General features: G+C 47.8%; 3 protein-coding genes across 3 annotated transcripts; all 3 read left to right on the top strand.

The window, feature by feature from the left end:
* Positions 1-71: 71 nt before the first annotated feature.
* On the top strand, positions 72-1,012 carry TRUGW13939_10850 (uncharacterized protein; the record flags this gene model as incomplete). Its single annotated transcript, XM_035493960.1, has 3 exons — positions 72-263; positions 331-605; positions 694-1,012. 3 exons carry the CDS (start codon positions 72-74, stop codon positions 1,010-1,012), a joined length of 786 nt encoding a protein of 261 aa, XP_035349853.1.
* A 1,069-nt stretch (positions 1,013-2,081) lies between these two features.
* On the top strand, positions 2,082-2,804 carry TRUGW13939_10851 (uncharacterized protein; the record flags this gene model as incomplete). Its single annotated transcript, XM_035493961.1, has 1 exon — positions 2,082-2,804. The coding sequence occupies one exon, from the start codon at positions 2,082-2,084 to the stop codon at positions 2,802-2,804; it is 723 nt and encodes a 240-aa protein (XP_035349854.1).
* Positions 2,805-3,973: 1,169 nt separating this feature from the next.
* Positions 3,974-14,150, top strand: TRUGW13939_10852 (uncharacterized protein; the record flags this gene model as incomplete). The annotated part of the gene is made up of 10 exons (XM_035493962.1): positions 3,974-4,413; positions 4,468-4,798; positions 4,850-4,979; positions 5,335-5,866; positions 5,928-5,940; positions 5,996-6,676; positions 7,775-9,538; positions 9,592-10,291; positions 11,421-12,446; positions 12,508-14,150. 10 exons carry the CDS (start codon positions 3,974-3,976, stop codon positions 14,148-14,150), a joined length of 7,260 nt encoding a protein of 2,419 aa, XP_035349855.1.
* Between the last annotated feature and the right edge of the window lie 53 nt (positions 14,151-14,203).

Consider the following 14,203-nt stretch of genomic DNA (forward strand, 5'->3'; position numbering starts at 1 on the left):
ACGGAAGAACAGCAACCTACCTTGCTACCATTTTGAAGAAACCTAGTTTCATAAAATTAATTCAGTACAAAATGTCAGCTATCAAGTGCACTCTCTACCACAACCCCTACTCGGTTTGTTCCATTATGGTGCGGTATACTTTGGCACTGAGGAACCCCGCAAAAGACAATGTCCCCGCTCTGGAGGTTGAAGAAAAGTCCGTCGATATATTCAACCAAGAACAGCTGTCAGAGAATTTTCTTAAAACCAACCCATATGGTCAGGTAAGGAAATCTACCTGGCAGACTACATAGCACCCCTTTGTCTAATCTTGTCACGTTTTTCTTTTAGGTGCCCGTTCTATTGTCGAGTCTTCAAAGCCCCATCTGTGACAGCCTCGACATTACGCACTTCATAGCAAATTACTCCAAGAGCCTGATTCCGGAAAACCACAAGGCAGAAATTATAGAATTGCTTGCTGAACTCCATAATTTGAATTACTTTTCGCTGTCCTTCCCCGGACGCCAGCAAATGGCGGTTACCCTCTCAGCCCCTATTGAGAAAAGACTCCAAGACCCTAATATCACAAACGGATATCGGAAGGCTTTGGAATTTAAGCTAGGAGTGTAAGTAAACTCCCTTCTTACTGGCGGTTTTCCTTTCCTTTATTTTCTTAAAAAAAAGAAACTCACTCGCTTTTTGGCACCCTTACAGTGTTAAAAGGAACAAAGTGGACGGCCTCCGACCAGAAGTGACATCTACAATGGAGCATCGTACCCGTGATCTAATGCAAAAGATCGAGCCATTGCTCGGTGAGGCTCAAGATTTCGCAAAGGAGCGCTGGCTTTTCAATTTGCAGCACCCAACAGCGCTAGATGCGCATTTGGTGGTCTTTATTCGGCGGATGTGTGATGTAGGCAGGGACGCATTGATCCCAGAGACTCTGAGGAGTTATGCGGAGAGGGCAACACTGACACCTGAATGGGCTAAAGTGATGGAAGGTAGAAGAAGTACGATGGTACCAAAGAACTAGATGTAACAGTATTTTCTCGGCCCTGACCCAGAACATCATGATACAACCCAATCAGCTTTGGATGCATGCCAAAAATTCTTCTAGTATATGATGAAATGGTCAAGTATCCTAGCCACAGAGCAATAAACACTCCTGATGCAGTTCAGGGAGATGTTTGATAACCCTAACCCTAAATCTAACCCTAAATCTAACTCACGACCAAACCGCACGTAGTGGGTGTTCGACTGTGTAAAATCTCTACAACCTCTTGGAATCTAGGGATAACGTAGGCTTCGTTGCATTTAATTATTATTGGGAAGCGTATCCACCAATGAGATCGCCAGCAACGCGAGACAAGGAATAGCGTGGTAGATTTAAGTCATTTAGCGCGTGCTTACCAATTCATAGCATCCGGACTTGCTCCCCTGAACAATAATGACTTGATATTGGAACTAATCTGAAGGATATAAATGTCGACATGTTTGGAATTTGGGTAGATGGATATGGATTGTATTCACGGAGCCCCGAAGCAGCGAAAACGGAAGCCGTACAAGAAATCGCGCTTTGGCTGTCGAAACTGCAAGCTACGGAGAGTTAAGGTGAGCCGGACTTATTACTCTTGATATGATCCCAACTTATAGTCCCAGTGCGACGAGAGTAAGCCCCGGTGCCAGAGATGTATAGACTATGGAGTGTCATGCAACTTCGTGGCAACGGCTTCAGACCTCGAAACCTCCCCATCAGGATTTCCATACCGGGTAACTGAAATCGCAAATCGGCTAATATCCTACCATTCTGTGCTTCCGCCATTTGGATTTCCCATTATTTGCTCCGATGGGGCTGCTGGCTTCACTATGGACGCTCAGTGCATGACTCGGTTAGAGCGATTCCGCATGTGTACGCTCCACGCATTCAGTCCAGGGATGATGAAGATTTGGAAAGATCAGATCCCTCAACTGGCTTTCAGGGTATCTACTCATTTTTCCGATATTATTTCACTTAATAACTGGCCACATAGCTGACTAGGCAGAATCCATACCTGATGCATACAATGCTCGCAGTGGCTGTAGCACACGAGCGCTACCACAATATGATCACATGTAGTCGCCGGACAACAACGGAGATACATCATTTTTCTCAATGCGTTATGCTCTTCAACCAGAAGCTTTCGCAACATATCTGCCCCTCAGACCGCGACCCTCTTTGGGCCACAGCGGCGCTGTTGGGTATCATGACTATTGCTTCCTTTGATGCAGTCACCACAGAAGAAGCCTGGCCGCTTCGACCATCGAATCCGCTTGATCTCGAATGGTTCCGGCTGGGCGATGGGAAGAAAATCATATGGCGTCTTACGGATCCCTTGCGGCCTGGGGGCATCTTCCGGGCCATGGCCCATGAGTATGCTCAGTTACCCTTTGAAATACCTCTTGCTGGCACAAAGGGTGTTCCATCCGAACTAGCAGAGGTATGTAATATGGATTCTTCATGCAATGAGAACAACAACCCGTACTTTGTAGCCGTTCATGTACTAGTACAGTTACAAAAACTTCCAACCGATCAAACTGCGAGCATTCGAATGGTCAGTTTTATGAGTCAATCACAACAGCCATTTAGGGATTTGTTACAGGAGAAGGATCCGGTAGCTCTGTTATTGCTGGCGCTTTGGTATGCGCAGGCTAGCAGGGTCCTGTGGTGGATTGCGCAAAGGGCCCGAATAGAGAGCCGGTCCATACGTTTGTATCTTGAGAAATTTCACCGCCACAATATCAAGGTCCATCGATTGCTGCCTCCACCGCTGTTGGGTACTGAGTAGGTAATATATGATATTAACCTTATTAGTAGTCCTACTAGAATCAAATCTTATCTACAATCCTTCTACTATAAACTATTCCTTAACAATCTTTGCCCCACAGCCTTGTGCATTGTAATCGCTAGAAAAATTTCAAAGAATCGCAATGATAGTAAGTGGCAAGTCGGGTCTGACTGATCTAAGATAACTGCTTTGGTACGTGTCAGAATTTGAACCCCAAGACTTAAAATGTAGATTAAGTTGTTTCTATAGTTATTCTAACAATTTTACTACATCACTTGCTGCCACAGGGGCTTTAACTTTTATAGTATTACATATTTGTTATGGAAATCCCTAGAATAGAGAGGTCATTTGAAATTCTATTAACAGAACTAGCACTTGAGGTCTTTTAATGTTGATTTTATTATAGTACATTCGTAAAAAATCAAGTTCTTATTATTAAGATTATTGTGAATTGTTATTTTCAGTTACAAATTAAGTATATATATGAGAGGTAGTCACTGGTAATAGGTCAAGTGACCCACGTTTAGGCGTGGCTTGCGATCTGGTCCTGCAGACTTGTCACATGCAGAACCTCCAAGAAACATCATCATTATCTATCACCCGGCGAAACCGCCCACTATCTGATTTGGGAAACTCCACTTGCGTCGATCACTCGATTCTATCACTACGCTACGGACTTTAGCCTACTTAGTTCCTGGCTAGCCATGTTGACGTGCCAATCGCAATTTATCAGTCCCTATCGTGATCGCAAAGGCTTATCCCGTGCCGCTATCATTCGCTAGGAACGCCAACACAACACGAACGCCTTCATGCCACAGGGAATCGCATCTCTAGCCTATGGAAATGCGGAAATCGTCTATACATCGAAAAGAAGCGGGATTCATGACCTTGGCACGCCCATTTACGTACTGTGCAGCGTTCCTCTGCAGGCGTGAGTATCAGGAGAGTCAAGAAGGTCAGTAAGTCGCCGGCACGATGTCACCCAAACGCGAAAGACCCTATGCCCTAAAAAGAGGGGCCAGTAAACCAGATTGCGAATTTACTACAAGATGAGCTCCCCGACCATTTGTTTTCTTCTTCTTCTTCTCTCCTTCCGATAGTCCTCTCTCGACCATCAACTGCACCACAATATAGCACAAGTGCCCGTGTGCCCGGAAAATCGAGTCAAGATGTTTGTCCGTTCAATGGCCGCCATGGCCGCTGTCGCGTCAACTGCCTTCGCGGTCGCTTCTATCAGCGACGATGAGATGACTAGCTACTTGAATGACGGTGCCGTTGACCTCGCGGTCAACTATGCGCCATTGTGGTTTTTTGGCCAGGCCATGGACCAGCCTCCTTGCTACCCAGTCTGGGCATTTGGCGGAAATGTTTCGACTCCAGATGTCTATGACTCGGATCATAAGACTCCACCGGCGGCGCAATGCGAGTATCCGGATGTTGGTTGTGGCTGCCGTCTGCCCGATGTGCCTATTGGAAACGCTGGCCCGGAATTCCCTATCTACTACACTTTCAGCCAGTGCAACTCGAGTGAAGTCCGGGTGGCCTACAATTTGTTCTATCAAAAGGATGGGGCCAAGGTTGTTGACCTTATCGACACCGGCCACGACTAGTAAGTTTCCTTTATGTATAGATTCTGCAGGCTAGTACTAATGTAAATTTTAAGTGACTGGGAGCGTGTGGTTATTATCCACACCAAGGACTCGGACAACAACTCCTGGGCTCCAAGCCGAGCGCTCCTTTCTGCCCACAGTGGCTACCACAGCATCGCTTGGGGGGATATCCAGAACACATTGACCACTGACGAGATCAATGCTGGCGACGCAATCGACCCCAACGGTGTCCAGAACAACGATCACCCCAAGGTCTACGTTTCATGGTCCAAACATGCCAACTTTGACACTCGCAACACTGGCTTCAATGATCCCGCAAGTCAGTCGCTCGACGACGCTTTCCGCAGTCAAGACTGGTGGCACTTTGTCGATTCAAAGTACTATGTATGTGTCCGTTTTGCACCACAACATTCTCGAACTAAACTAACTTGATAGATTCTCTCTGACAACTCGACGGACGCTGGCCAGGCTCTGGGCTCGGCCGACTGGGGCTCTGCGACCAGCAACCCCCCCTCAGTGCAGGCTTCTCTTTGCACGCAGAACGGTCCGATGAGAAATGCTACCAGTAACTCGCGCTCGACTCTCAGATATCACAAACCCGCTCTTCCCCGGCATCATTAGGATAATGTATTAGAAGTCTTGGTTGGATTGGGGAATCGACAGCTTGTATAGATAGTGTAGATAGTCCAATGAATGGTGATTATAGAACAGCCCACGAGAAATTTGAATGAACCCAGGAGCAACTTTAGCTAGGTCGATCAATCAATCAGTTTATAACTGGAATATTTTTATATGATCGTTGCCCCACTGGCCGAACCCGATGACCAATTAAGGTTTTGTCCGCTATCGGCTGAGGCGTGCGCCCTGTGTTAGATTTCTCCGCACTGTCGATTTTGTCGACTTTTTTTCTCTTCGACAAGCTCGTGTCATTTCAACTTGGTCATCACCAGCCATGGCTACGATGACGACGACCGCAACGGCCATTGAGCTTCAGCCCCCCGCGGGCAATGTCGCGAGAACTACCGCTGCATCGACCGGCAGCCAGGTTCCGCTCCGCGCTGCCGAGGAAGATGACGATGTCATGCAGGCGTCCTTTGCTGCAGACTCGGAAGTTCCCGACGGTGGATATGGGTGGGTTGTCATTTTTGCATGTGCGATGCTCACCTTCTGGTTTGTGGGCACGACCTACTGCTGGGGCGTGTTCCAGGCCGTGCTTGTCCAGCAAGGAGTCTCCTCGGCGTCGACCTTGGCGTTTGTGGGCTCGCTGACTACGGCTTGCATCTCCTTTTTGGCCATGTTGAACGCCCGAGTGATCCGAAAATTGGGCACGAGATTGAGTGGGATCCTGGGAATTTCTCTGTTCGGGCTGGGCGAAATCTTGGCTGGGTTTACCACCAAGAATGTGGCCGGGCTATTTGTGGCCATTGGATTGGTAATGGGACTGGGAACTAGGTATGTGTAACTAGTCGGATGCAAGGCAGGTGACTGAGTAGTGTCGTTAACCATGTGGCAGTCTACTATTCATGGTAAGGTCGCGTTCCACTGAAGAACGCTAGAAATGATGCTTATCTCGGAGTCTAGGTTGTTTCCGTTACACCCGCACAGTACTTCAAATCCAAAAGAGGAATTGCCAACGGAATTGTTTATGCAGGTGGTGGGCTTGGTGGCGCCATTATCAGTTTCGTGACCAATGGCCTTTTGGAGGCCCTCGGTGTGGCGTGGACATTCCGAGTTTTGGGATTCATCACTTTGGTGACTGGGCTGCCTGCAGCATATCTCATCCAGGAGCGTGTTCCGATTCGACCGAGCTCGTTTGTCGAGTGGCGCCTCTTCCGCGACTATCGATTCGTCCTAATCTTCCTGGGAGGTGGCCTCGCTACCTTTCCGCTCTTTGTGCCCCCTTTCTTCCTGCCTCTCTATACAGACTCGCTGAATATGACTTCGAGCGTGGGCGCCGGGTTGGTGGCCGCTTTTAACTTCTCATCGGCAGTGGGACGTCTGCTTTGCGGCTTTAGCTCTGACAAGATCGGACCTCTGAACACCGTTTTCTCCTCTCTCTTGCTGAGTGCCCTGAGCATGCTGGTGCTGTGGCCGGTCTCCAACTCGTTGGGCCCGTTGGTAGCCTTTGTGATTATCAACGGGATGGCCAATGGTGGTTTCTTTGCTACTATGCCGACGGTGGTGGGCAATGTATTTGGCTCTGCAAGGGTCTCTGTTGCCATGGGCATGGTGGTAACCGGCTGGGGTGGCGGCTATCTTTTGGTATGTGCTGCCAGTGAAACCTCGTCCAAAGCGCCACGTAGTAGTAGTATTGGTTACTGATGCAACATCTAGGGAGCACCTATTGCCGGATACCTGTTGAACGCGGGCGGCGGCCAAAAGGACGGTGTCGACGCCTTTCACCCAGCAATCTACTACGCGGGCTCGATGGCTCTGGGCTCGGCGAGCTTGATGCTGCTGGCTCGGTTGGGAATTGATACGAGATTCAAACGGAAGATCTAATATCGTGCGATTACGCATAAAAGTGAGTATTAGTATATAGTAGTGGGTGTATGGAGTATGTGAAGTATGGTGGCTCTATTCTGCAGTAAATTATTGTGGGTCTTCTGCATATATATGGTGGTATTTGGAATGAGTATATATCATAATTAGACAAATCGGCATTTTAATCATCGATACAGACAATACAGAATAATGCAGGGGAAACAATAGTCCTAGTAATAATGGGCGTGATATTAATAGCTCGGGCCCAATTGGGCGGCCCGCATGTCTCGCGCTAGGCCCCATGCGGCTAGCCCGCCACGAGCAGCACCCGCCGCATTGGGCCTAGCGTGGACGAGCGCAGGGAAGGAGCGACGCGCAGCTTTTTCTCCGGCCGTCATCGTCGAGTCGATCGGCACGTTTTTTCTCTCCTCCCTTGCATCCAGCATCCTCCATCCAACTGCTCTATTTATTGCATTATCGTACTACACACTTGCACACCAGTCGGCGCGGGGACTCCCTGCAATTATTCTAGCAGTACCAGCGCCGAGGCCTCGCTCGCGGTTCTGTTCCTGCGTTTATTCTCGCCTGCCTGCGGCTGCTTCTTGCATGATCATCTCTCTCCAGTCGCCATGAAATTGTTTCGGCTATCTTCGGCCTTGAAGTGCGGTTTGGCCGCCCCGGAGGACTAGCATACAGTTCGCACAGCTCGCAACCTTTTCATCGCCGCTTGAATACGCCGTGCCATTGGCATATCGATGCCATTGTTGCCTTTTATTTCGCCATCCAATCGAGTGCCGGGAAACTCTCAATAAACACAGAAGAAAAGTTCTGAGGAAGAAAACAACACACAAACACACACACACACAATAAATACAGGCAGCCATCCAAAACTACATCAACCACACCCTCGTTACACCCGCTTGTCATAGCGCAAAACTCCCCGCCGACATGGACGCTGTACGAGGAAAGTACCACGAGCTCAGCTCCTTGATCCTCGGCTATTTCATGTCATGGAGCAAGACAGCCTTCCGACGCCTCCACAAAATCCATAAAAAAATACCTTTTGTCCGCGAAGTCCAATTCAATTTCATCTCCTTACACTACTCCTATCTCATTCTCTGGGCTATCATCGGCTCTGTTGTCGTCTATGCCGGCAGCGGCATACCGTACATCGACGCCTTGTTCTTTGCCGCCGGCGCCGCTACCCAGAGCGGGCTCAACACCATTGACCTTAATCTCGTACCAACATATGCACAGATTTTTCTCTATATTATCACCATGTCGACCAATCCGATTGTGATCCACTCGTTTGTCGTCTTCGTCCGCTTGTACTGGTTCGAAAAGCGCTTTGAAAATATCGTGAAGGATGCCCGTGCGTTGCGCCGAACGAAGTCTCGAACCTTCACTACCGGCAACGACCACCACGATACTGGAATGGAAGAGCAAGGCATTCGTGGCCAGTCTATTGTCGTTCTTCGCAACGAGGCTGGAGAAGCCCGCGATGTGGTGCAGGACGTTCCCAAAGTCGAAGCCGAGGCTAGTTCCGAGGCCGGCTCTTCCAATGAACCGGGCGACACTCGACGGACATCCGAGGCGTCGCAGGAACAGACCACCGATCCACCCTTCACTGGCGTCGAAGCCTTGCGTCTTCCCACCCAGCGAAGTCCCGAGCATCACATTGCTTTTCTAGAGCATCAGCGCACAGACAAAGGCACTTTGCGCATTCCTAGTCCTCGCGAGTATGATCGGGGAGGCGTGCCGCAAGCTTTAGATGATGTCCTTGAGGGCCCATACAGTCCCAAGACTCAACCTGTCGATGATGAGACACAGGATACGACAAATGAGGACACGGCGAACGACGTTGGAAACCACATCACTATCAACGAGCCTGATATTATGCGTTTCCGGACTCGTACGGGTACATTTCCTCGTTTTGATTCTCGCCGGACTGTCCCACGTGACGAGGGAGAGGAGCCAGCGAACCTTACCAAGACTCGTACTCGACGGAGTACCTTTACCGGTCTTTTCAGGTCGCTGACCCAAGAACAAGAGAAAGAAACGATGCCATATTTGAGTTGGAATGCAACTATCGGTCGCAATTCTGCCTTTGTCGCTTTGACCGAAGAACAACGCGAAGAACTCGGAGGTATCGAATATCGCGCTCTCAAGACTTTGGCAATTGTGCTAGTTGGCTTTTTCTTCGGCTTTCACATCTTGGGAATTATTTGTCTGGTCCCATGGATTATGCACACCGAGCCCTACTCGTCCGTAGTCACGGCTGCCGGACAAGGTCGTCCGTGGTGGGGAGTCTTCACCTCCATGTCGTCCTTCAACGATCTCGGATTTAGTTTGGTACCCGATTCTATGAATTCATTCAGCCATGCCATTTTCCCGCTCCTCCTGATGGGTTTCCTCATCGCCATAGGAAACACAGGATTTCCCTGTATGCTCCGGTTTATCATCTGGATCGTTTCGCTCTTTACCACGTCGGGTAGCCCAATTTGGGAGGAACTCCGATTCTTGCTAGACCATCCTCGACGATGTTTCACACTGCTTTTCCCTAGAAATGCGACTTGGTGGCTCTTTGGCATTCTAGTCATTCTCAACGCGGTGGACCTGATTTTCTTCATTATTCTCGATGTTGGTATCTTTCTTTTTCTAGACAAGCAACGTTCACTAACAGCCTTGGCTAGATTAACGACCCTACAATTACTCAAATTCCGGCCGGCATTCGTGTGGTCGATGGTCTTTTCCAAGCAATTTCCACTCGAACAGCCGGTTTTGGCGTTGTCAACATTGCCGACCTCCACCCAGCTATCCAGGTGTCGTACCTGATCATGATGTATATTTCTGTCTTCCCGATTGCTATCTCAATGCGACGCACGAATGTCTACGAGGAAAAGAGTCTAGGGATCTACGGCTCGCAAAGTGATGAAGACGAAGAAGCCAAGGAGCCCAGTTACATTGGCGCTCATTTACGCCGGCAGCTAAGTTTCGACTTGTGGTACATTTTTTTGGGGCTGTTTATCATTGCAATCGTCGAAGGCACTCGATTAGAAAACAATGACGCATCTTTCTCTCTATTCGCGGTTCTTTTTGAAATCGTATCGGCATACGGAACAGTCGGGTTGTCACTTGGATATCCTAATACGAACACTTCGTTTTCTGCCCAATTTCACGTGATATCAAAACTAGTTATCATCGCAATGCAAATTCGTGGTCGGCACCGTGGACTGCCTTATACTCTCGACCGAGCCATTCTCCTTCCGTCGGAATCGCTCCATGAGAAAGAACAGGCCGATGCGGAGCGACGCCTACGTCGCCGCGCATCCAACACCAGCAATCTTTCAGCAGTCGGTGGTCAAGCTTCAGGCATGTTTCGGGCCGAAACAGGTCTTTCAATGGGTAGCAGAGCTAGCAGAATTCGAACCAGGCGCTCTGCAGACGAATGATTGCTTTTTCCCCAGACATGGCCAGTTGGTCAAAATTTCACCGGAATTAGCCGGTCACGGATTTAAGGGCTGGTTCCCTATTTCCTTTCAGAGTACAGAATGTGACTTTTTTTAAATAATATTTTTTTTGGTTCGTTTTTGAGCGTGGGATAGACTATTTATTGTTGTTGTTTCAACTTGTATCTTACCTCTCTGCATTTAGTATTATTTCCGGATATAATATTCCGCATCTTTCGCACTTGACTGATCGCATTTCATAGTTCGCATTTCGCAGTTCCCAGTTCCCATTAACACATTTCCTTTCTATTTTTTACTGGAAACCTCGCCTCTTGTTGATTGGAACACGTCGTCTATGTGGCACCTGAGTATCCCTGCCATCGACTGAAAATGGCGGCTGAGCGGCTCACACAGCCACGACGTAGGAAACAACATCAGTTAAAACTTTTTTCCCCCATCACTTTTTTTTCACTCACTCGAACAAATGAGTTTGAGTTTGTTTTCTTATCTGAAATTTTCTATTCAAGGTGCCATACAACTGGCGCAAACAAAAATTCCTTTGCGGAATGAGTTTGCATTCCACTGCTGCTTTACAATACTCCGCAAGGCTGAAGCAGAGATCTCGACATGGAAGATGTGCCAGAGAAGACTTCTCGACGTTTTACGAGTGCCAAGCAGTTGGGTTCTAGGATAGAAGAAAATGACCCTCTTTCTTCAAAGCCTAAGACCAATGATATTAATCAACACGTGGTCGACTTGGACCACCTGTCCTCCTGGGTCCCCTCATTCATTCGAGTTGAAAAGAGGGAGAGAAGCCAGCTTCATGAAGCCGCTCGGAATGGGTCGACCGACCTAGTTTACAGTCTTGTCGCCAGTGGTGCGGACGTTAATGCAATTGACAAACACGGGAGAACCCCTCTCCATGAAGCCACCTTTTCTGGCTCTTACGATGCCGTTAAGGAGCTTCTTGACAAGGGCGCAGATGTTAACGCAACTGATAAAGATGGAAACACCTCTGCACGAGGCTTCCAGAAAAAGATCAGAAGAAATTGTCTTGATATTAATTGAAAAAGGGACCAATATCAATGCGACTGATATATCTGGAAATACACCTCTACATTGGGCTATCGCATCTGGATTTGAAAACGTTGTCTTGATATTAATTGAAAAGGGGGCCAATATTAATGCAACCAATGGACCTGGACACACGCCTCTATTCTCGGCCGTCTACAGGAATTTAGAAGCAATGGTCTTGATATTAATTGAAAAGGGGGCCAATATCAATCAAACCGATAAATATGGAAAGACACTTTTACACGAAGCTGTCAAAAGAAGATTAGAAAAATTTGTTCCGGTATTGATTGAAAAAGGGGCTGATATCAATGCGACTGATACACATGGAAACACACCTCTGCACGAGGCTGCCATAACAGGATCAGAAATGGCTGTTTTGGTTTTAATTGAAAAGGGGGCTGATATCAATGCGACTAATCAATATGGAGAGACCTCCCTTCATCGTGCCTTCGAAGAGGGTTTTTATAATGTGGCGGTTCAGCTTTGCGATCAAGGGGCAAATGTTCAAGTGGCTACCATATGGGGAAAGACGCCTCTCCACATTGCTGCCAAGAATGATCCAGAGAGTGTAAGTCTGCTTATTGATAGAAATGCAATCGTCAATGCGGTCGATAAATATGGCCGAACCCCTCTACATTTTGCCGTTGGTTCCAAATCCCCGCTGGCTGCCAGAGAGCTTGTTCGATGTGGTGCCAATATCACACTGAGAGATAAAGACGGGATGACACCAGTCCATGATGCCAATAGCTTGAAATCGAAAAGACTTGATCTACTTGCCGCGTTGAGTGATGATCGGGCTGGAGCAATCTCTTTTTTTCTATGGGATCCCCCAGAAGCATTCGAGTCGTCTACTAACAGTAAGGAAGCATTGGATACCATTACGAATGCAATAGCCTTGGTACGACAGGAGAATCGTGTCGTAGCAACAACTTTGGGGGCTTTTGTTCAGAATGAATTTGGATCCTGGGGCTTGTGGTTCTTGTTCTACATTGCGTGTGCATTTACTGGTGATAACCGGACCTATGGTAAGTTTGTGGAAGAATTTAAAACAATGGTATTGTTTAATTAACTGATTTCAATTTCTAGAAAATGATGATATTTCCATTGTGGCTCAGCCGACTTACATCCATGTCAGATCATCTATATTTCGTGACAGGATTAAGGAACTTCTCAAATGGATTTGCCTATCCTTTCGCAAGCCCAAAGACGGCAGCGTAAGCGTTTCCGGGGGAGAACTCTATACCAACATATTTACTCTTCAGACATTGCAACCCTTTGTTGTTGACACCTTTAATAACTCAACTTGCTGGCATGGGCTATTTGAATCAGCCGTGATTGGGACAGACTCTGCTATCAGTGCTGAACAGCCTATATCTGGTTGTCGGCTTGATGTATCATTCGATTTCATGATCCAGATATCGGCCGTGGAATATCCCCTTATGATTGAAAGAGGAATTATCCTGATGGGATACTCCACTGCGTTGGTTCCAGTCCGCATGGTTGACGATACGCATGTGCTTTGGCACTTGGAGGTGGCAAAACACAATTCCCAGCTATCAATATCGGAGCTAGCAGCAATACAGTCTTGTTGGCTACAAGTAGACAATCTGGATCAACTGCGTGCAAAGACGGCTCTGGTAGGCTGGTGTCCTGAAGCAACCGTCTTGTTAGGGACCGACAAACTGAGACCGAATGCAACGTGGTCAAACGGAAAAGTGAAAAAGACTTCATGGCACTGGTCTGGGGCAAATCTACAGTTTCTTGCCCAGTCCGCAGCTCCGGCTCAGATAGGCGCGCAACTTGGGCTAGCCATGAGCCGAACAACAAATATGCTCAGGTTTAGTCCTTCGAATAACTATCTTAAATGTCTCAATAACAGTGCAACTGAGCATGTTGTTCTCTATGATCTGGCTGCCGAACGTGCGTGGCTTGTCCCCCTGCTTAGCACATTTCATCACATGCTGGCAATCTATTGGGATACGATCCCTACCGAATCACGATCCCCCACCCTTCCCTTAGCTACTCCTAGTGCTGATGGGGCATTAGCTTCTCTAAATATTCTCAAAGGGAGAAGCGAATTTATTGTTGAGAGATCAGCCGACGAGAGCTCTACAATACGGGATTTAATAATGGGATTTTCGGCTAATTTCTCCAGGATCTCAGTCCATTCCCCTTTTCGGAGCGAGGTTTACGGCTATGAACTGATGGACATCGTCGTTGACTCTCCAATGGCAGATCTCAGGCAGAAGAAGATCAAGAAAGAGGGTCTTGGCTGGGCGCCTCTTCTTAGTCAGGTCCGCTGTCTGTTCTGTTCAGGGGTTGGGAATGCTATTATCGGCGCGAAGGCGATAGATTTGGACTCGCCTTGCAATGAACTGCCATACGGCTCCAATTTAATGGCAGCCACAATCCCCAGCATCAGCGCATTGGCACGGCGTTTTGGTAGTGATTTTCAAGGTCCTTTATGCCAATTATCAACCCTGCATATGTGGCAGTTGGCTGGTAATCCCTTTACACGTTGCCAGCACAAAGTGAACAGCCACGAGACTTGTTGGCACACGATGAAATTTCTGCAAGAAATTCAATCAATTAAAAAAACGAACCATCCCATTGAAGGCCCACAGATATCAACGCTGTCCAAGGACGGTGCGGTCGTTTTCGGACAGCAAAGGCGAGGAAGCATTGTCAAAGATTCAAAATCCATTAGTGTGCTTACCTACAAGTTCTAGAATATCACGATATGTTCTCTCTATTTTGTTTTTTTTAACAATATATCTAAGCA

This window comes from Talaromyces rugulosus, chromosome VI (genome assembly GCF_013368755.1).
Source record: "Talaromyces rugulosus chromosome VI, complete sequence".
NCBI lineage: Eukaryota > Fungi > Ascomycota > Eurotiomycetes > Eurotiales > Trichocomaceae > Talaromyces > Talaromyces rugulosus.